The sequence below is a fragment of the Mercenaria mercenaria genome, chromosome 16 (assembly GCF_021730395.1).
Source record: "Mercenaria mercenaria strain notata chromosome 16, MADL_Memer_1, whole genome shotgun sequence".
Taxonomy (NCBI): Eukaryota; Metazoa; Mollusca; class Bivalvia; order Venerida; family Veneridae; genus Mercenaria; species Mercenaria mercenaria.
The window spans coordinates 19,425,973-19,449,835 of record NC_069376.1 but is presented as its reverse complement, the minus strand read 5'-3'; the positions used below and the strand labels follow the sequence as shown (position 1 = coordinate 19,449,835).

The 23,863-nt window shown below is 34.4% G+C and overlaps 2 protein-coding genes across 2 annotated transcripts; both read right to left on the bottom strand.

Annotated features, from left to right (window-relative positions):
- Positions 1-1,470: 1,470 nt before the first annotated feature.
- On the bottom strand, positions 1,471-18,189 carry LOC123541581 (neurogenic locus notch homolog protein 1-like). The gene is made up of 12 exons (XM_053525795.1): positions 18,130-18,189; positions 16,978-17,083; positions 13,526-13,769; positions 12,893-13,088; positions 12,290-12,470; positions 6,648-6,920; positions 5,966-6,172; positions 4,816-4,944; positions 4,043-4,180; positions 3,243-3,313; positions 1,856-1,985; positions 1,471-1,641 (listed from the first exon to the last, which is right to left on the bottom strand). Exons 1-12 carry the CDS (start codon positions 18,187-18,189, stop codon positions 1,493-1,495), a joined length of 1,884 nt encoding a protein of 627 aa, XP_053381770.1. The 3' UTR covers positions 1,471-1,492.
- A 105-nt stretch (positions 18,190-18,294) lies between these two features.
- Positions 18,295-20,925, bottom strand: LOC128549259 (uncharacterized). The gene is made up of 5 exons (XM_053525794.1): positions 20,895-20,925; positions 20,426-20,526; positions 19,591-19,665; positions 19,123-19,204; positions 18,295-18,575 (listed from the first exon to the last, which is right to left on the bottom strand). Exons 1-5 carry the CDS (start codon positions 20,923-20,925, stop codon positions 18,295-18,297), a joined length of 570 nt encoding a protein of 189 aa, XP_053381769.1.
- Between the last annotated feature and the right edge of the window lie 2,938 nt (positions 20,926-23,863).

The following is a 23,863-nucleotide window of genomic DNA, read 5'->3' as shown; positions in this document are numbered from 1 at the left end:
TTAACGGCAGATATGTCAAAAAACGACATATTTTATAGTTTTGTTCTTTCGAATACAGTTCATGAATGTTAACGGTAGGTATGTCAATACACGACATACATCGTGCATTTCTTTTATTTAGTGACGTTAAAACTACTTGTCAATGCATTCCGATGCGTAGACATAAAAAGCCTTACCGAATAGTTTCTTTGCAGAGATTTTCATACCACTGGTTATGACATTCATCATTCAACAACGGTCGACCATTGAAATTCAGTTGCATGTTGCACACTGGGATAAGCAAAAATTTTCAGACATTCATTCCAAATGTAGAAGCATTCTGCTGAACCAGGCTGTTTTAGATGTGTTGTACTTGCGCTTGTGCACATTTAACAATGGTACTACTTCATAAAGGCAAACAAAACCCTTTGGTATTTCAAATTTTGAACATTACTCAATCAGTCTCTGCAGAAAGTTGATAAAAATCGGTACTATAGGGTACAAGCTTATAATGTGTATGCTTTATCGGTTGATTTTTGGAGATTTATGATATATTATGTTCGCGAGGATTTCCCTCCACAACGTAACAATTAAGAGAAATTTAGTCTTCAAAAACTCCTTTGAAAATGTTGCTGTACTCCTATTTTAAAGATTAAACATTGTATAAATACGTCAAAATGTGTTTATTGCCATATAGCTTCATTTACCCGCCTGAATGTGGTGCCAAAACACCTACAACGTAATGGGCACGTATTTTTTAAACATCCTTTTTCTGAAATTTAGAAATTCAATGTAAAACTGTAAATGTGTCAGTCTCTTGATTGTAGTTTAAGTTTAGCATAATTCTTTGAAAGTGCATGAGTTATATGAAAGCAAAGTATCATTATAATCGGTGGTACTTAATGAGTCCAATTCAAATAGAAAAGAAAGCATTTTCTAGTTAAAAGCGATAAGGAAAAGCTACGTTCAAAGGAAACAAACTTATCACACTGAATCGATCGCGATAGCAGTGTGTATGTAAATCGAAGTGTTCATCACTGAGACAGTATTTCAGTCATATAACGGCGGGCAGTTAACCTAACCAGTGTTCCTGGATTCTGTACCAGTACAAACCTGTTCTCCGCAAGGTAACTGCCAACTTCCCCACATGAATCAGAGGTGAAGGACTAATGATTTCAGACACAATGTCGTTTATCAAATAGTCATGGAGAACATACGCCCCGCCCGAGGATCGAACTCGCGACCCCGCGATCCGTAGACAAACGCTCCACCTACTGAGCTAAGCGGGCGGGCGTGTAGCATTTTTTTTTCATTGACAAGGTTTACCTTCAGGAAATTGACATTCCCGATACAGACTTGGCTTATTTTAAGGAATAGCTGCTGTAACATGCCATTTTGCGTCACTTTAGTTGCGTCGTTCGGAGAAAACTAAAGCTTCCTCTTATAATCCTGCAATTAATACATCAACTAAGATATGACATACACTGAAAATACAATGAATTATTCGTTTATTTCATACCCCATGATTAGCATGGTTACAAAGACAGAAATCACAAACATCTGCATCCATCATATAACCGTATGGACTACAGTGAGCCTGACACAGTTTCTTATGGTCGTCACAACTTGAATTTGTAGTCACCAGTGATGAGGCGGTAGTAGCTGTTGAAAAAAGAAGCGTGAGCTATGAAAACATTGGCTGTAGCCGGTTTTTCTCACTTTTTATTAAAAATGATCCAAACAGGGAAATGTATTTGTTGAGAGTAATGAAAAAAAAAAATACATGCTTAATCAACATATATTACAAACTATATAAATTACTTTCATTTTAGATATAATGAAATCTTATGTTATCATATAGACCACAATATTGTACCATTATAAAGCCAAACATCACACGCATTTTCAGCTCCGTTTCTGTAGTAATTTGCTTCCTTTTCAGCCCATGATACCATAGCCCACCCTTTCCGTGGTACTGAAACTACTGTACCAATTCTTGAAATACCCTGCAGAAAACATAAGTTATCTAGATAATACCCCTACGTCTGTTCCAAACTAAATATAATAATCTATTTGCGAAGGCAACTGTATTTGTTCTCAGTGCAAAGCGTTAATATAAATAATAACTGCTTTATAATAAAAACACATAGCAGACCATTCTTTACTTTGATATCAAACCGTTTAAGGTATTAGGTCACTAATAGTAATGTTTACAAAATGACCTTCGCTTGGTATATTCTGAAAGGTAATCGTGTATTGCACTATTTTGCAAATTTTAAACAACTTTTATCGTGCCGTTTTAAAAAAAAATGAATAACTTATGGTATCTCCTCAAGCTCAAGTAGAGACAAATTTCAAAGTGGTAGCCACTATCCAGAACGTTTGCAGAGAACTCATTATACCATTAATTTCAATAGAAGAAACATCAAACTATTGGTAAACAATTATAAAACACAATATAAAAATGTCAATATCATTTTTTCTATGGTGCCTCAAGTAAACGGATTTAATGAGACAGAATTCATACTTCAACATTGAAAAAATAAGGTCGAATGCTGTGTTTCTGTTTTGAATTTGCTTACTCCATTCAAAAATAATCTTAGGGAAGACGTAAAACCTACCTAAATTTCTTCCACAATATATAATCTAAGAGTGAAAGCAAAATAAGAACTTTCACCGTGCGTAACTCAATATTTTTAAAGGTTTGTAACTCTACCCCTTCTGTTTAAGTAGTAAATTCTCTTTGAACACCAAGAAATTGCTTATAAGATTCATCTTTTTTCCATTTTTGTACAAAACATCAATAGTAAGCCTTGAAAGAAGTAAAAACTTACTAGTAAAAAAGGAAAATAAGGAAAAAAAATTTTGGTCCCAGTAGGGCTTGAACCTACGCCCCCCTAAGAATTGCAGTAAAAGTAGGTTTATGGTAGGAATTGAATACTCTTCAAAAAGGAGGTTCTCTATTAGTGATCTAATACCTTAAACAGCACTACAGAATCAAAACTCAGCACCAGTTTTGAAAAAAACTATATATTGGGTTTGTAGTTTTCCTGTAAGCTCCTGCAGTCTTATGTTACTCTTAGTGTTAAAAAGTTCATTCTGTTATAATGTGCTATCAACATATCTGTTATCACAAGACTCAATATGTTCAGTGTGAATGCTGCGAAATAAAAGTTTGTGCATTTTTATGTGCTAAAGTCTTTCATTTTTCATCAGTAATTAAATCACTTTAATTGGGTTTGAATTTTTTATATCCCAAATACCTGTGCTCCCCACTTCCAATCAGGGCCTCGAACTACATGGTCACCAATCTTTAGAGAAGGGCAGTCTTGTTCTGAAGAAGACCGGCAGAGTTACATAGTAACTTTTACCTTTAATGCGGAACATATTTATATTTATTCTAATAATGTTCCAGGTCCTTTGCCCTTCTTATGTGATCGGTATTAATGATAATAGTAACGAAGGACAATGTGAAAAAGATATCCAATTCTGTCGAATCACTGGGAGAAGAAAAAGCTACTCGTAATGTTTGTATAAATTGAATAAACACAAAGAGGGAAAACTTCGGTGAATATATATATCCATCTAATCATTTGATTGTTATGTTTAAAAATATATCATTACTCTGGATTAAAATACATTCATTTAGTAATAATACTGCCTGATTATCTTGTGCAGCCAAAGTGTATTTGTATCAAGTATACCGGTATACTAATGGAGGCCACTGAATGTATCTTTATAATTGAATCCGATTTAAGCCGATGTGAAGATCGTTAATACTGTTGCTATTTTATTACCTCTAATAAGTTGACTCCGGCAAAGTGTGCTTTTTATATTTTTTTGGTTGCGTTCAATATTTTAAAAGGATTTTCTTATAAATTTTGTTATATCATGCATATAACAGAGAAAACAAAGAACTCAATATACATTCCATGTATCAATAGTATTAAAACCAAATCTGCAACATCTTTGGAATCTGTCATTCCTCCCCGACACCATTCTACACAAAAAAGTCCAAGTCACTATCACGTAATTCGTTTAATATAATACAAAACACACTTACTAATACTGCATGTTCTTCCTGTATATCCCAGCGGACACGAGCATTTAAATGTTTGATTGTCGATTCTCGTGCAGTTGCCTTTACCACAAGGATTTAAATCACATATGTCAACATATGCTGCTGTAGTTAATGTTAAACCTGAGGAGGAAAGTATAGAAAGATTTTTTAATTGATTATATACAGTATTCTTTATATTAAGCTGACAGAATGATTTGTTAAAACTTCGAGCACTGTAGCAACAGGAGTATGAGGCTCACGTTTCGGGCACTACTTCCGACACTTGAAAAAAAAGAAACAGTCAAATATATAACTGAAATCTTCAGCTCAGAGGTATTGCTCGTGTTGTAATAAGGAAAATCTTCTTGGTACCCTTAAAACCTTTGTCGGGAATATATAAGAAATAATTTATAGCAAAAGAGTGTTTTAACACTTATTTATGCACGATGGGTGGTTATACATAGGGCATAATAATTTCACGAGGGCGCCCGAGTGCATAAATAGTGTTACAATACGGTTTTGGTATAAATTATTTCGATTCTTATATTCCCATAATCTAAAACAGTAGATAAAACATAGTAGCGCTCTTTCTTGGTCGCAATAAAAACATTAACGTCACCGCCCGTTAACGTGACGTCACAATAGCGTAAGAGTGTTTTAACAGAGACAAACATATTAGAACTATAAAGCGAAAATATAACAAAAAATAACATCAAAGGAATTAAAATACAACGCAGAAGATTTAAAACTGTATACAAAATAGATAGAAAATTTACTGTCATTGCATGTCTTCCCTGTGTAGCCCTTCTCACAGTTGCAATGAAACGCCGTTTGGTTGAGTTCAGTGCAAATTCCATGGACACAAGGTTGTAAAGAGCACACATCAGTGTCAACAGCAGCCCATCCTTAAAGTTTGGCATTTATGTCGTACATTTATTTGTAAAATACTGTCTTTTTAACATTTTACTGCTTGCTGCATTCTATATATTTTTATTAGAATGACCGATAGTAAACCATTACAAGTACTTTAAATGATATATAATGTTAAATCATTCTAATTTTTGCTGGGTTTAACACCGACACAGATAGATTATATGGCGACTTTCCAGCTTTGATGGTGAAGGAAGACCCTAGTAGGTGCCTATCTAGGTATTATATCATCATGGGCGGGTATTTGGATAGAATCACCGACCTTCCGTAACCCAGGTGGATGGCGTCCTCACAAGAAGAATTCTACACCCCGAGTGAGGCTCAACTCCACATTGGTGAGGGACAAGTTACTATTTTATAATTTGAAGTCAGCGACTGTAACCGCTCGGCCACGGAGGTCCCGTAACATAATCTAAATATTAGAGGAATTTCAATAGATACACTTGAAACGCTTGGATCATAAAAAAGAACTACTAGTAAGCAGATAATTAAAGCGACCTCACTACAAATTTTAACAAGCAATTTTGAATATACAAGTCGGGATCCAGATATACGTTGGCTTTTTGTTGACCAGAAACGAACTTATGGGAATGATTTAAATACATTTTCATATTCATAATTATCAAATGTAGTCTCGTCATAGAACATAACATGAAGTTTCTACAATAAATGAGCCTCACCATGAGAAAACCAACATAGTGCCTTTGCGACCAGCATGGATCCAGACCAGCCTGCGCATCCGCGCAGTCCGCGCAGTCTGGTCAGGATCCATACTGGTCGAAAATTCACTATGTTGGTTTTCTCATGGCGCGGCTCAAATAGTATTTGACATATTTCTGCAGCGTTAGTGCGAGTTCTTTTCTAGGCAAGGAATTCGTCGACTACCAACATTTATCTCTACAAAAATTAATCTATTAGCCATTTACACCCGTACTTATCGCTATTTAAATAGTCGCAACTGTTTATGTTAATTATACCAATTTTCCTGTAACGTACTTTTCTCACATTGGCTTCCCCAATATCCGTAAAAACACTCACAACGATATGTTGTGTAATACATGGAACACAACCCAGCCATACATGGGTTCGACATACATGGGTCTCGTACAATTGCCGTTGTCTGGGCTTGCGTGCTTGCTTTAGTAGTCAATGTAGATGATCTCTTGGTATAAGTTGTAGAACTGCTGAAACTGGCCGCTACAACTATTACAAAACAAAATATTTTACAAGCCACAAATGAACAGATGGTTTACAAGTGTCGAATAATTAACGCCTTTGTGTGGTTTATCGTCTGATTTACCATGGTTCAGAGTTCAGATGCACAGGAATTAAAAAACGATGACGAATTTGAATTGAGAACCGAGGAAAATCGTGAGGATTTTCTAACATGTTCATTGAAACATTATGACAAAAATACATTCATCCCAACAGAAATGAACCGTACATCATACGGCATACGGGCGTCATAATTGACGTCATTATGTTCTGTCACTGCTCCGAGCGTCAGCCATTGTTTATTGTTGATAACTTGAAACACAACTTTAACGATCAAGACATCACTTGAGTATACCTTACGTTCATTGTTCAATTGGTGTTATCATTGTAAAATTGTTGTGTATTCTTATTCTATATTTATTTGAATCAGTAAAGCATGTGAAAAGACAATTTGATACAATACCTTGCGAACACTGCGTCCCTGAATACCCTGGATAGCATGTACACTTAAATGAATTATTAAGCACTGAGCATCTTCCAGCCATACATGGGTTTGATAAACAATGGTCTACACCGTTTGTTGTTGTCAGAGATGTAGATGTCTGTGTGCTTGAAGTCGATGCTCTTGTTGATGATGTTGTTGATCTTTTTGTTGATGATGTTGTTGTAGCAGTAGATGCAGATGCTGATACTGAATGAGATTGTTTAGTCGATTGGGGCATTAAAGCAATATAATCTGAAATGAAAAGTAAAAAAATTCTGTAACATAACAAAACGTAATAATAATAGCGATTCGTTGACACATTTTAAGCTCCTTCAAAACTTCATAAACAGTTGTTGCTGTGAATGTCAACGGTGGAAAAAACGTCTTCAAATATGATTTCTGCAAGGTATCCTTATATATAACCAAAACCATTGTACAGAAGAGATTATACAGCTGCAATGTTTTTAGAAAAATGGAGAAAATCAACATTCTTATAGACGTGTTATCAAAATGTAACAGTTATATTCGCTCACTTCATCAGTTTTCAGTGTCATATAGACATTCTAAGCTAAACCCGGGGGAAATAAACATGCTGAAAAAATTTACTTCAACAGTTGGCGAGAAGCTTAAATGAACTTTAAAGTTCAGTTGATCAGAAAGGAAAGATAAATATTCAGTAAAGTTAAGGTTAAGGTTGTAGACATGGTATTGACCACTCGAAAAAATCTCAGTATATTATGATTTTGGCGTTCTCTGCTTTTTATGGAAAGCCATGAACGCGTAGTGGACGCAATCCAATTGGCTTAAGGTGGTGAAGAAGGTGTACTGAGCGGGATTTTCAAAAACAATTTACATCCTAGATAACATACGTAGATAACAGCAAAAGTTGATCTTCACCAGATGTACAATTACTGAAAACATCAAATGCACACTTTTTACGCAAATGACGTCGAAACTTCACCTTTAAGCCTAGTCGGAAATAGTTGTGACGTTGCCGTCTTCCTGGCGATTAAATTAGTCTCGGGGCATTCATTTTATTTAAAAAGTTTTTTTTTTCATTTTATATAATTTGCCAGTCGAAACCTACACGGTGATGTAATTTTCAAATACATACTCCCGCTATTCGCTGAAAGAATGCTTATTTTATGCAAAAATCATGCCAAAATCTTTCTATGAGATTATTACTTTCGTGCGGAATGACTAAGTAGTGTGCAAAAACTGGTCCATAGAATTTTTTTTTAAAAACTAATATTATCTTATAAATTTATTTTACTGTAAAATGAGCAAATAAAAATAACAGAGAAAAATATCAAACAGGGAATGCCACGCACCAAAAGCGCAGCCTCCCCAAAACGAACCCCCAGCACGCAAACGCGTGCACCACACACACACACACTCAGAACAACAACACACACACACACTCAAAGCCAACACATAAGGACAAGACGAACAATAAGCACACACACACGCGCGCATTCAAAGTCAACACACAAGGACAAAACGAACGAACAAAGGAACACAGTGGGGCACCGCCTTGGAACGGTCAGTGGCAAAAACACCACTGGGGAGCTTAAACCGGTTTATGGTGCGCACCCAACCAAGTTATGTTTGGTCGGGGAAATTAGTCTTCCCCTCGCCCGTCCTTCCGTCAGTCCGAAATAGTGTCGGACATATCTAAGAAAGTACTGACCCAGAGTAATCAAACCTCACAGGATTGTTATCCGTATTTCCATTTGAGTATATAATGTTTTAATTTGATCTCACACAGTCAGACCGGTGTTATGGCCCTTGACGTAGTCGAAAATATACATAAAATTGTGCTGCATGTATCTCATTAAGTGCACCAAGATTTTTGTTACATCTATTTTAAAAAATGATAGAGACAAGAAACCATGTAGGAATAATATGCAGCATGTAAAGTTGTAACATATTCGGGACTGAGCGACCGCCAATTTACTTGCTTTTGCTATAATTTATCCTTTGGAACTACTGCATCTAAACAAACCTGCTACAGAGATGTTGTCAGTAATAAATGTTGAGCAAGTTGATACCGTTAGGAAGTTCGGAAACAATAACAGTTAAATTGTCGGTAAATCATTTCTACATACAATACGAAACAAAACACAAACCCTAAAATTTTAAAGTTTTTCATAATTTTTCATTTTTATTATGACAATGCGTTTGATAACTGCTGTGGCTGTATATTATACAGCAATGATATTAAATGTCTGATTGATACATAAAATTTATACACATTAGCAGTCTTCAAAATGTATATGAATTTTGACATGCCTTCAATAATTCTCAAGCCTGTACCCATTATCGTATAGAAAAGACATTTAAGTATGTTTTAGGGATTTAGGCCCTTCCGAAATAAATGTGTTTTCAAAACTTTATACGCAAATGTATTCAGTCAATCTTTTTTTCAGCATAGTATTAAGAATATAGACCTTATATATGACACTGTTGGCCAGTTTTTCAACTATTAAGTAAAGACTTGAGCTCCGACTTAAGCCCTGTCGGATATATTTACAACGCTTAAGTCAGCACGTGAATAATAGGGCTCGACAAAAATTAAACCTTCGATTGGATTTTTCTACTTTGAGCGGTGTCAGCAATGACATATCTTTCTATTGTTATTTTAAACCTGGGGCATAGGTGGTTTAAGAAAAGATGAAGGCGGAATATTTAGACATGGATTTAAATTTCAAGCATGAAGTTAAAGCAGAAATGTTTAGGAGGGAGGGAATGATACGGGACTGAGCAAACCCTTTCGTTATGTACGACGGTTTGGACCTTTGGATAGATTTCGTCTCAGTATAGCTAGTAGATTCTATTAGAGATGTTTTACTTTATAAAAAAAAACTTAAACCAACGGCGACGCCGATGCCGACGCTGGCGATGGGGCGACTGCAAAAGCTCTATTTTTTATTCGAAAAGTCGAACTAAATGTGAAACAGATTCAACACTTCAATTTTAACTTTACTAAATTCGCTACGTTTATACATGTTTCAAAATATACGTGCAAGCATAAATATATAAGCGCATGTAATTAATTATAATTACATGTAACGCAAAATATGTAGTTGAACATATATGTATGTGGATACGCACGTCTACATATATACGTCTCCGTTCAATGACGTGTGAATTTTGAAATTCATGCATTTGCAAGTGCAGTTTGAGTACCTATACTATTAATTTAAATTTGCAAATGCATTCCTAATTACAAGTGCATATCGCACGTTTTTTATACATGAAAGGTGGAACATTTAGGAATAATGAAAACAATAATGGCCAGTTTTTCAAGTCTAGCACTAAGAAAGGCTCAAACCAGTATTAGTTAAGCCATCGCTCAACCTTGTTTTCTAACGGATTTTTACTAATACTCGGCGGGTATTTTTGCGATGTATTAGCTAAGCCTTGGTCACACACTATGAAGATGTAGAAACAGTCATCGGACCGTTTCGCTGTACGTTTTCATAGATAAAACGTGTTACTTTGGTGATTTACTACTTCTCATAGAAAATACAAAGACACATTAAAACACAAAAGCACTAGCGCTCGTCTAATGAATGAAAAAAATTGCTGGGAAAAAAGGTGAATTTATTTCAAGGTAAGACTACAAGCATTCCTATGTTTGCTCATTGTCTTATTGTTTTCATTATTCCTAAATGTTCCACCTTTCATGTACAAAACACGTGTTATATGCACTTGTAATTAGGAATGCATTTGTAAATTTAAATCAATAGTATAGGTACTCAAATTACACTTGCAAATGCATGAATTTCAAAATCCACACGTCATTGTAAGGAGACGTATATATACAGACGTGCGTATCCATGAACTTTTATATATATGTTCACCTACATATTTGTGCGTTACATGTATTTATAATTAATTACATGCACTTATATACTTATGCTTGCACGTATATTTTGAAACGTGTACACACGTAGCAAATTTAGTAAAGTTAAAATGGAAGAGTTGAATGTGTTACATTTTTAGCTCGACTTTTCGAATAAAAAATAGAGCTTTTGCACTCGCCTCAGCGTCGGCATCGGCATCGCCGTCGCGGCCGTTGGTTTAAGGTTTTCTTCTATATAAAGTAAAACATATATAATACTAGCTTCACTGAGAAAAAATCTGTCCAAAAGTCCAAATCGTCGTACATAACGGAAGGGTTTGCTCAGTCCCGTATCATTCCCTCCCTCCTCAACATTTCTGCTTTAACTTCATACTGGAAATTTAATTCCATGTCTAAATATTCCGCCTTCATCTTTTCTTAAACCACCTAAGCCCCAGGTTTAAAATAACAATAGAAAGATAAGCCATTGCTGACACCGCTCAAAGTAGAAAAATCCAATTGAAAGTTTAACTTTTGTCGAGCCCCGTTATTCACGTGCTGACTAAATCGTTGTAAATATACCTGACACGGCTTAAGTCAGAGCTTAAGTCATTACTTAATAGTTGAAAAACCGGCCATATGACAATGAGCAAACATAGGAATGCTTGTAGTCTTACTTTGAAGTAAATTCACCTTTTCCCAGCAATTTTTTTTATTCATTAGACGGGCTCTAGTGCTTTTCTGTTTTAATGTGTCTTTGTATTTTTCTATGATTTCTATGAGAATTTCTTTTGCGAAAGTAGTAAATCACCAAAGTAACACGTTTTATATATACGGTCCGGTGACTGTATCTACATGTTCATAGTGTGTGACCAAGGCTTAGCTAATACATCGCAAATATACCCGCCGAGTATTAGTAAAAGTCCGTTAGAAAACAAGGTTGAGCGATGGCTTAACTAATACTGGTTTAAGCCTTTGTTAGTGCTAGAGTTGAAAAACTGGCCATGTCAGTTTGAAACTAAAAATCTTGTATATCTCATATTTTTCATGTAAATCAATATTATTACCATCAAGGAAATGCAAAAAAATACAGTTATTTTGTGCAAGTGGTGTGTCTTAAAACAGAATATTCATTTGAATGAATTTTAAAATCTCGTGATCCCCGATTACGGAAAAGCGATAAATACGAAAGTAGGATAAAAAAACCCCACCCATATCAGCCAAAGAAAATAATAAAGAAAAATTCGTTTTTCTACGCATGTTTTGACTTCTAACGAATTTTGCACGGCTATTGTAATGTTTAGTAGTATAATTCAAAATGTGTAGTCTTTTTTAAAGATTTATTTTGTTTTATTCGTCTTTATTTGGCACCTTTAACCACCAAGATTATCCAGCCGAGAATGAAAACAAAAAACAAAAAAAAAAAAAAAAAAACGAAAAAAAAAAAAAAAAATGCAACAAAAAACGTCCGGTGTATCGCCCTCCCGCATTGTTCGGCACCATTTTGTTTCTTAATAGAACGTAATGACGCGACGTTGCGAAGCGTAACGTTTGGCGTTCCGGCAGACGTCGCTGAATTACACCTTCTTCACCTTAACTAGAATTCGTAATAACACGGCAATTGCCGAGTGTCGATGCGGGTCGAAGAAAAAGCAAGTACCGCAAACACAGCCCTGCCAAAATATTTCAGCAATTAACAAAATAGACAATTTTAACTGTGACAACAGAAGTAAAATTAAAGGCATAGTACTTATAAAGTGACAGACGTATTTACTTATGGAGCAATTTCGGCCTGTATACCCGTAGTTGCATGTACAACGGTATGTGTTTAGGTATAATGAACAGTTTCCGGCAAAACATGGGCTTGGTGTGCAGAAATCTGTAACAGTGGTTGTAGGAGCAGTATACAAGTCGGGATCCAGATATACGTTGGCTTTTTGTTGACCAGAAACGAACTTATGGGAATGATTTAAATACATTTTCATATTCATAATTATCAAATGTAGTCTCGTCACAGTACATAACATAAAGTTTCTACAATAAATGAGCCGCACCATGAGAAAACCAACATAGTGCCTTTGCGACCAGCATGGATCCAGACCAGCCTGTGCATCCGCGCAGTCCGCGCAGTCTGGTCAGGATCCATACTGGTCGAAAATTCACTATGTTGGTTTTCTCATGGCGCGGCTCAAATAGTATTTGACACATTTCTGCAGCGTTAGTGCGAGTTCTTTTCTAGGCAAGGAATTCGTCGGCTGCCAACGTTTATCTCTACAAAAATTAATCTATTAGCCATTTACAACCGTACTTATCGCTATTTAAATAGTCGCAACTGTTTATGTTAATTATACCAATTTCCTGTAACGTACTTTCTCACATTGGCTTCCCCAATATCCGTAAAAACACTCACAAACGATATGTTGTGTAATACATGGAACACAACCCAGCCTACATGGGTTCGACATACATGGGTCTCGTACAATTGCCGTTGTCTGGGCTTGCGTGCTGCTTTAGTAGTCAATGTAGATGATCCTTGGTATAAGTTGTAGAACTGCTGAAACTGGCCGCTACAACTATTACAAAACAAAATATTTTACAAGCCACAAATGAACAGATGGTTTACAACTGTCGGATAATTAACGCCTTTGTGTGGTTTATCGTCTGATTTACCATGGTTCAGAATTCAGATGCACAGGAATTGAAAAACGATGACAAATTTGAATGGAGAACCGAGGATTTTCTAACATGTTCATTGAAATGAACCGTACGTCATAATTGACGTCATTATGTTCTGTCACTGCTCCGAGCGTCAGCCATTGTTTATTGTTGATTACTTGAAACACAACTTTAACGATCAAGACATCACTTGAGTATACCTTACGTTCATTGTTCAATTGGTGTTATCATTGTAAAATTGTTGTGTATTCTTATTCTATATTTATTTGAATCAGTAAAGCATGTAAAAGGACAATTTGATACAATACCTTGCGAACACTGCGTCCCTGAATACCCTGGATAGCATGTACACTTAAATGAATTATTAAGCACTGAGCATCTTCCAGCCATACATGGGTTAGATAAACAATGGTCTCCTCCGTTTGTTGTTGTCAGAGATGTAGATGTCTGTATGCTTGAAGTCGATGCTCTTGTTGATGATGTTGATCTTTTTGTTGATGATGTTGTTGTAGCAGTAGATGCAGATGCTGATACTGAATGAGATTGTGTAGTCGATTGGGGCATTAAAGCAATATAATCTGAAATGAAAAGTAAAAAAATAATCTGTAACATAACAAAACGTAATAATAATAGCGACTCGTTGACACATTTTAAGCTCCTTCAAAACTCCATAAACAGTTGTTGCTGTGAATGTCAACGGTGGTAAAAACGTCTTCAAATATGATTTTTGCAAGGTATCCTAATTAATAACCAAAAACATTGACACATTGTACAGAAGAGAGTAAACCGTTGCAACGCTTTTGGAAATTGGAGAAAATCAACATTCTTATAGACGTGTTATCAATATGTAACAGTTATTTTCGCTCACTTCATCAGTTTTCAGTGTCATATATACCTGGGGGAAATAAACATGCTAAAAAAATTCACTTCTACAGTGGACGAGAAGCTTAAATGAACTTTAAAGTTCAGTTGATCAGAAAGGAGAGATAAATATTCAGTAAAGAGTATCTTCTACGTAGTACAATTATCATGAATTGTAGTTGATATACATGTACAAAAATCCATATCAGATAGTGTAAACGATGGCCGTTTTTTAGATTATATTATTTTAAAGTTGTAGACATGTAATGACCATTCGAAAAAAAATCTCAGTATATTACGATTTTGGCGTTCTCTGATTTTTACGGAAAGCCATGAGCGCGCAGGGGAAGCAATCCAATTGGTTTAACAAGAATTCGTAATATCACGGAAATTGCGGGTCGAAGAAAAAGCAAGTACCACAAACACAGACCTGCAAAAATATTTCAGCACTTAACAAAATAGATAGATAGATAGATAGATAGATAGATGACTTTATTACTTTCATATAGGCTACAAAACCCATGAATGACATATATTTACATAATACAAGATTATAGCAAACAGTGGTGAACATCACACTACGCGAAAATAAAAAATTTAATTGGAATTTAAAAAAAAAAATTCTGTTCCGGTGAAAGGTCAGTAACAGCTATGAGAAAAAAAAAATCTGTCCTCTAAACGCTTTATACTGAAAATAAATGGCAAAAAAACAACAACAAAAAAAAACCAAAAACATTTAGTAAAGTGTTAAACAATTTGGGACTCGTGGCGAACTACTCCAAAAGTGTTTTGTTTTACTGACCTTCAGTGTGAAAAAATAAAAAAAAAAACGATACTCTTAGATTATTTCTGACATTATCAAAAATACCGACAGGTAAAGAGTGCAAAATTTAGATATTGTTATCGGTATATTATAGTACATTTAACTTTTGATACAAGAAAAACAATAAACAAACACATATTACACCAATCTTACAGAATATTACATGTGGCACATATCAATATATAATTATAAAGATTAGAAGAAAATTACACTCAACAATTTTACATATACATAAATTAATTATGTAACACATATAATATAATAACCAAAGATGTTATGTGCTAAAAACAGAACAAAACTAAAACAGTTAACTTTAACGAAAGGAGACAAAAGACAAGGTATGAATGAGTTTTCATTCGACGAGATAGTACAAAAATTCAAGGTTTTTTTTATTTATCTATTTTAATATATATATTTTTTTCTTTTGGTAGCTCTTACCGAAAACCAGAAAGCGTTAGAGTTGTTTTTTAATTTGCACACAATCGATGGGTAAACAAAAGTCGTTCCTAAATATTTAAAATGAAGATGAGAAAGCAAAATGTTTTGAAAAATGTCCTTACACAATTGTTTTCTGAATTTCAAATGCATTATGTATTGAATTTTCCTAAATTTTTATATATTTTGATTTTGAATTTAAAAGTTCTACGAAGATGGAAGCAAAATGTTTTGAAAATGTTAATGTCCCTACAAAATTGTTTTTCTGATTTCAAATGCATTATGTTAAATTTTCCTAAATTTCGTACCTATATTTTGATTTTCTGGAATTTAAAAGTTTACGAATCAATTGAATAAACTTCTTCGGTCTGTGCCAGTATCTTTTTGGTATGAATTGTTTTCTTAAGTCCTTAAATATTTGGACACTCTAATACAAAGTGATACTCGTCTTCAAGTGTTTGACATACAATACATTTCTATCCCATTTCCAGGAATACTAACTGGTTCTAAACCCATCTTCTCCTGCCTCAATTCTGTAACCCTATGAGAGGAAACTCGTAAACGCGATTTGGCTGGCAAAATTTATTAGTATGAAAAACTAGATTACGCACCCCCCCTTGTTGAAATCTAAACGGCCGAAAGTGTCTGTACAATAAAGCTCTACTTGAATTATTTAGTCTTGATTCCAATTTTGAATAAAATGGTCACTTAGTGTTGTTTAATTAAACAACAAGAACAGATTGAATTTGCCCAACTTGAAATATCCAAGCATCAACAAAATCTAAAGAACACAATAATCTTTAATTAAAGAACACCAATTTACGTACATTGTTTGTTCAAGATCATTCCTATAACAAGTTTATGTCTATAGACATATATTGTGACGAGGTTGTAGTATTTTTAACCAGTATTTTATAACATTATTAGTATACCATAGAGAAACTGTTCTGAAAGAGACAGACCTATTCCCCATATATAAAATCATTTGTGTACACTTTTAAACGCAATAAAAAGTTTCTTACAAAAATTGCATGTGTAGTCTTTCAACTGTCGGATCGTTAACTATAACTCATACTCTACTACAATAATACAATATGGGTGATACAAGCTTATCAATATAGGTCCAACTGGTGTTTTGGCGGTTTGTAGGTAAATTTATGTACATATTTATTCAACTTAAATATAGCTTTTGTGCTTGACCAGAAGCGTATTTTTGCGCTGTGCTAAGTGAACCACCAGAGGTAAAATGTAATCCCCAAATAACAAATTTGTTAACATTTTCTATAGGCTGGCCTTCATTTAAAAACTCCGTATTTTAGAAAATAATTACACCTTGCATAAAAATCTTTTCTTTTGTCTTATCAACATTTACTTTGTAAGTTTCCAAGTCTCAACAATAATTATGTAATAGTTTAATATTATTTGGTAACTCTTCTGCTGAATTAGCAAATACCACTATATCATCTGCATAAAGCAATAAAAAAATATCTTAAACGTACGAACATCTATACCATTAGTCGTTATGAACATGGAAAATAAAAAGAGAGATAAAACTCCATTGTCTGACACCTAGCATGCAAACTATATTCTTCACTTGACTTATTACAATGTTTTACTCTAGATTTTACTGATGTATAAATAGATTGAACTATGTCTAAAATTTTTACCTCTTAAACCTAATGGTATTAATTTGTACCATAAATATTCCCTTACGACATAATCAAAGGCCTTAGTGTAGTCCACAAATAATGTGTAGAATTGCTTCAATTTTAACTGTGACAACAGAAGTAAAATTAAAGGCATAGTATTTATAAAGTGACAGACGTATTTACTTATGGAGCAATTTCGGCCTGTATACCCGTAGTTGCATGTACAACGGTATGTGTTTAGGTATAATGAACAGTTTCCAGCAAAACATCGGTTTGGTATGCAGTAATCTTTATCAGTTGTTGTCGGAGTAGTTGTTGATGATATATCTGTAAAATAATTTAAGAACAATACTAAACACGTTGTCCAATATTGTTTGTTATATTGAATATATTGCCAACATAATTGTTCTTAAAAAAACAATGAATCTCATAAATATGATCGTCCCACACTTGTTATTTACACGATTGTTGTTATAATACCGGGTGATCTGCAGACATTTCTATAACTAATCCAAAATACCATTGTAATTTTTCAAATCTCGGAAAATGTTTTTATTAACGTTTGAAATAAGAACTTTAATTACATAAAGACTATTTATAGAGTGACACTTATTCGGTTTTTCAGAACCTTGTTTACAGCGAAAATGTATATCTCAACTTTGCTGAGCTGTCTTTACACTAGCGGGGTCACCCATGCAAAAGTGCTTATTCAAGAAAATCTTGAATTATTCATCTCAATTTTTAGATGAAAGGAAGTTGATGCCTATGTGGCTTGCCCTTTACACTAGTATTTGTTATGTCTTGTCTCTGCTTGTAACAAAGAACATTTCTGCAAATTAGAACGAATATCCAACATTAGCACAGATTTCTTGAGTGGTATATTTCTGGTCATTTTGGCCTCATGGACTCCAATCAATTTTACTTTAATACAATATTCCGTTTTAGCTTGTGCTTGGCGGCGTGCTTGGCGGCGTGCTTGGCGGCGTGATTGGTCTTTCGTTATCGCTCAAGAACAGACTCAATCAAACCGAGTATAATATTATTAAGCTTTATTGCGATATATGCTTCCCATGGATCTTCCTATATATCTGACTTACAAAAATTTCACAAAGATTAAAATACTTGTGCAAAAACATGTACACTTCTAAAACAATCCAAATGAGTACATACATGTCTCACAATTCCACCCACTGAAAATCCTGGGTACCACATAAACACATAATGTGTCATTACGCATTGCGCATGCTCCGCAATACACGGATTTGAAAAAACACAAGTCTGTCTTTTGGGTATTAGTTCACCTGAGTGGTGTTGCGTGCGGTTCGTAACATATGGCTACGTGTTGATGTCAGAGTTGGCGTCAGAGGTGTGTATGTGATGTTTGACAGTTGTTTTGGCATGTGTTGATGAGCGTGTAGCTGTTGTTTGACCAACAAGTACCGTTGAGGATGACTGATGCGTAGGGATTATTACCAGTGGCGTGCTAGTCTGTAATGACGTGGATGCAGTTACCAGAGGATTTAATGACGGTTTGGTTTGTACTTGATGTGTTGTCACATTCGAGCAATTGACGTTGCACAGGTCACCATCACAACAACGTATTATACATCCATTGTCTGAAATTAGTATTCCAAATGTCAGTTTCCGATTGATAAGGAAATGCATTAGAGTATTATTAGTATAATGTTAGAATCCTCAGCAATGTAAAATGCCTGTATAGTTAAGAATCTTTCAAGAAGTAAATCGTTTCAACTAAAAAATAACATTTGAAACATAGCTACTGAATTGATCAATCATAAGACTAAAGATAACGACTAACAGAATTTCGGATGTTACTTTTAATCGAGCTTTGATTCAGGTATTTTTCACTTTGCATATGATTGTAATCAGAAGCTTATGGAATGACATTATCTCCTACTTGCAGTACTATCGTACACAACTGGAAGATTCGAACATTTGAGCAAAAGGACATGACTGTAACCTTGCTATCTTATCCTAACAATAACATTGCGGCCCTACGTAGTATTTATGAATTTTGACGCTTGGAATGTTCATAATTTTTCTCTCTATCTAAGTAAAACCTGAATAACTCTTTCGCATCAGATTGCATGTTTGAAATAAAACGGTACGTACGTCTTCTTTTAAATTTAAAAAAATACGTACTTTCTACCACATCAAATGTATCCCTTTTTCGTCCAGTTAGTTTTAATATTTCTTGCAATTGTTCGACGTCATCCAAACACGCCTAAAATATTGCAAAGATGTAAGACATTTCAATACTATAAGCGACTAATCAAAATAAATAGTTTAACTGTATTATTGCATTGCAAACAAAACTGCTTAGATAAATCGTGGGTCGAGTGATTCATCCATTCAGCAGATCTTTTCTATATTGATTTTGCCTTATTATCTCTGAAGGTACAGTTTCTGCCAACATGTGTTCTAATTGTAAAATCATTACTGTTATTTACACGTTAAAAATTCTTCAAATAAATTCTTCCTTAATAGATGTGATTTTATTTCCTAAAAGATATCCAGTACTTAGCAAACACATTTATCTTTTGTAAAAACAAACTGTTAAAGAAAAGATTATCTTGAATAACATAAAGTAAGGAAAAGGGAACATTTTACTTTTCGCTCCTCGCACTGTGTTTGAAAGCGTATCTCATGAGTGGCGGGATTTAGCATTTGCCGCAGCGAGCATATCTGAAATATCATTTAAACATGATTTTTATGAACAAAATTGTCGAAATTGTTGATTTCAAAACCGTCACAAAAGCAGCGGAAGCATCGAGTTCATACCTAAGGTAGTGGACCTGTAATGATAACTGGTAGTTTCCGTTCGATAACGTTCTCTCCGTGTGTAACTTCGGCATATTCCGGTTGGTACGGAAATCATTGCCCGTATGAGTTACATTTACGACCGTATAATGCTGAAATAACAGGAGAATACGAAAACGCACGGAAATTGCCGATTTTCATTACGGGTCTATTTCCTTAATCCTGATACATTGCATTTTATGCTAGTAACAGCATACCAAAGGGTACTATGATAAAATGAAATAAATACTTTGTCGTAACTTAAGCACATGTTTTCTATTAATTGGCGTTTACACAACAAACGCCAAAGCAACAAACGCCAAAGTACATTCTTACGGATGCAGGTATGTAATCGCAGAAAAGGTAATGACATCATGTATGGTTTATAATCTCAAAACAGAGAATGATGTAATGTTTGGTTTATAATCGCAGAACAGGTAATGATATAATGTATAGTTTACAATTGCAGAGCAGGTAATGTTTGGTTGCTGGTAATGATGATGTATAATCGCAGAGCAGGTAATAATATATTGTATGGTTTATAATCGCAGAACAGTAATGATATTATGTATGGTGTAGTCACATAACAGATAAGGACATAATGTATAGTGTTCAATCGCAGAACAGATCTTATGATATAAGGTACCTCGTCTCTTCCACATTGTTTTATCTTATTGCAATCATCATCGTACTGCTGTGACTGACAGCTGGCACAAAGTGGTCCTCTTGATCTATGGCTTACATACCCTACAATACAAGATATGTGTAAAATTTACTTATAAGAAAAAAAAGTTTTTTTTTGATTTATCAGCAATGGGTGGTTCTTTTAATTTTTCTTTTACTACAATGTAACATATCACAGCGTGACACAAATCAACGGTTGTTATCCTACATAATTATTTGTTTATCATCTTTCTTTTTTCTGGCGGATGTGCATCATTTTTGATACTTACAGTAAGTTAGATCTTTCTGTGAAGGGTGCGCGGACGTTTTTGTCGTAAGCGATCTGCCTTAACCATCTCTTTAAAAATGGCCGTACGGGGGCAACTTGAAATTTTGACAATATTGTAGATACTAGTACAGAACAGAAAGAACAAAATTAAAAAGAAATTTACCAACAGAGAACTTGTAGCGTTTGAGAGCCATAGGTCAGTCTATCGTAGAATCTAGATATTTATATCGCGAATTCATACCTTTGATTCCACATCCGCATTATTACTTACATCCCCACTACCAACATTCACTACATGACGAGGAGATTGTTTTTAGAACGCTTTCTGAATAGTGGTGGAATACCCGAAATACATTGTGCAAAACAGGCCAAAACTTTTTATTATAGGACGGAAGGGCATTTTCGCGCATGTATTTGGCTTGAACAAAAAACTACTAGACCTTTAGAATCAACTGATGTATTTTTATATTTAAAGGTTTGTATATCAGTTCACATAATGCATATCCAATGATCCAATGATGTAACAAGGAAAAATCATTGATACATTATTGAACTATATAGAAATACGATGGCGTACTTTAATAGTCCGTGTGCGCGTGTGCGCGTGCGCGCGTGCGTGCGTGCGTGCGTGCGTGCGCGTGCGTGTGTGTGTGTGTGTTTAGCGTCTTTTTCAACATTTTTTTTTCAGTCATATAAACGACGGTGTGTACTTGTTGCAGTGAGCACAATGCCCAACTTTATAGTGCTGTCTCACTGGAATAGCACGCCGTAGACACGTGAAATGATAAGCCCCTCCCCCCAGTCACATTATACTGAAACGGGCTGACCTGTCCTAGCACTATCCCTAATGCTGAGCGATAAGCGAGGAGCTACTCGTACCATTTTTAAGTCTTTGGTATGACCGGCCGGAGTTCGAACCAAAGACCTCCGCAATCGAGGCGGGCGCTCATACCACTAGGTTACCGAAATGGCACATTTATAGAAGAAATTGAGTAACTGACAATACGGAACCGAAAAATTGTATTCGGTTCGTTGTAATTATTCAAAGATGTAAACACATTAAACGACAGTGCATTAGGTACAACAATATGAATTATGAACTAATATGGGATTTTCATTGCTTACAATTTACGGCAAATTAAACATTATCCACTAAAATGTGTTTTCTGAAGGTTGCAAGGAGGAAAAATTAAACGTATGGCCACTATAGTATTAATTTTGAATAGAACTTTAAGAAATGGTGTCATATTCAGAAGCACGAGCGCACACCTTGAAATGTATTTACAGTATAAAAGCGGTGATTTAAGGACAAAATTTTGTTAAACGCAATGATGTCTGTAATGTATAATTACCAATTGACATACTGTACACTTGTTTAATTGACACTATATAATAAAGGCCTACAAAGTGCATGGTGAAAACGGAAGTACGAAAATGTACGAAAGAAAGGTCTTTTTGTATGGACAAACTTTGTACATGCGTATAGTTAGTAACTAATCATAGGATCATTTCACGTGCCCCATATTGCGCTAGCAATAAATAGTTCATACATGACAAAATCCACGAACTTCTGCAGAATATAAGTTATGTATTAATCATAGGAACATTCATGTGTCCCCCTTTGGCTAGCAATGAATTAGTTCATTACATGACAAAATCACGAAGGCTGTTTTATAAAATCATTTCATGATTGTTCATAAGTGTAAGAGCGTGTTAGAGGTCAAAAATATAATGTTTAGGGAAAGTGAATACGCATTTATGTCATAGATTTAGGAATTAATTAATTGAATTCGGAGATCATTGCGAAATGAAGGGACAAATATGATGGCAAATCCAAGAATTATCATATCTTAAGAAATTTAATAATACTGGAATCATATATACCATTACATCACGACAGCAAGATTATAATCTAATACTTCCAATCGAGTTAACGAAGGCTTCAACATATACATTTCTGCTAAACACAAAGACATGAACCGTTATTGTACACAATCTATGGTACTTTATCTGTTCAATCAGCCATATAAGATAATATTCGGTTCAAGGATGCACGAGCGTTTTTCTGTTGTTGTTTTTTTTTTTCAGGATATCCGCCATGAAAAATGTTTCTTTGAATATTGCTTTCTAACAAAAGTTTTGCCAAAACTTAATGCTAAATAATTAAAATATAGCTAATAATATGCCATTTAACCCAAATGATTCTACTTTTTGCAGAAAAATAATCATCCTTATTTTCGGCTGGCATTTGCCTAAAATAGGCGTAAGATTTACAATGGGGTAGGGGTAGGTAATTTCAAATATCTATTAAAGTAGATCAGGTTTGGTTTTTATATTTTCCTGACTGATACATGTAAATATAAGCTATAACTGAAATAACAGTTTTCAAGATATCACTTTATATTACCTAGAAATTATAAATTAAACCAAGAAGAACAAAAAATATTAAAAAAACACCAGTTTTTAACAGTGTTTTTCTTATTATATTTCTTTGATGCACGGTGACCCCAGCCTTTTTACTTTCCATTTTGAAGCATTTTTTGTGTGTCATTAAAGCTGCAAAATATTTTGAAAACCTTAACGTCAGATTTTTTTGTAGATCTAAATACGTTTTTTCCATTAAAATATTTAATGGGTGGGGTATTTAAGTCAACATGTAAAAATGAAAGAGATTCATTAGTGACATTTTTGCTTATATAATACTAACATCACCTTGTAATTCATATATAACCTGTGATGATCTGAAATCTCTTAACATTAGTTGGATATTATATGTTTTATTAAAGTACCACCTTTTTTTTTCAATTTCAAAATGTCAGAAAATTATTTAAAACATTGGCGAAGGAAATGTCCTATAAAATTAAAACGAATTAGTGACCTGTGTTTTTTCTTCTCTCGTTTGTCTTAGATTCTAATGTTCTTCAAGCTCACAGAGTATGTAATTCTTAACGTTAGAAAAATGCGTTCCTACACCCTCAACAACATTATTACTAAGGGTAAAAAGTTCCTTTTCTCATTTTTAAAAAGTTACCTTTTTCCATTTTAAATGTTATTTATGGCGTAGTGGAATATATCAAGCAATAATAAGTATAATAATGTGAAATATAATATGTCGTTATGAATCATATAAAA

What these genes read in the sequence shown, in the direction of transcription:
- LOC123541581 (XM_053525795.1), bottom strand. Translation starts at nt 18,189, where the DNA reads ATGACACATTATGTGTTTATGTGGTACCCAGGATTTTCAGTGGGTGGA. An exon ending in AGGCCGAAATTGCTCCATAA is followed by an intron (nt 6,921 to 12,289) that starts GTAAATACGTCT and finishes TTTTCATTTCAG; the next exon opens with ATTATATTGCTTTAATGCCC. An exon ending in GGGAAGCCAATGTGAGAAAA is followed by an intron (nt 4,945 to 5,965) that starts GTACGTTACAGG and finishes CCAAACTTTAAG; the next exon opens with GATGGGCTGCTGTTGACACT.
- LOC128549259 (XM_053525794.1), bottom strand. Translation starts at nt 20,925, where the DNA reads ATGGCTCTCAAACGCTACAAGTTCTCTGTTG. An exon ending in AACAATGTGGAAGAGACGAG is followed by an intron (nt 19,666 to 20,425) that starts GTACCTTATATC and finishes ATGATATTTCAG; the next exon opens with ATATGCTCGCTGCGGCAAAT. An exon ending in TACATTTGATGTGGTAGAAA is followed by an intron (nt 18,576 to 19,122) that starts GTACGTATTTTT and finishes TACTAATTTCAG; the next exon opens with ACAATGGATGTATAATACGT.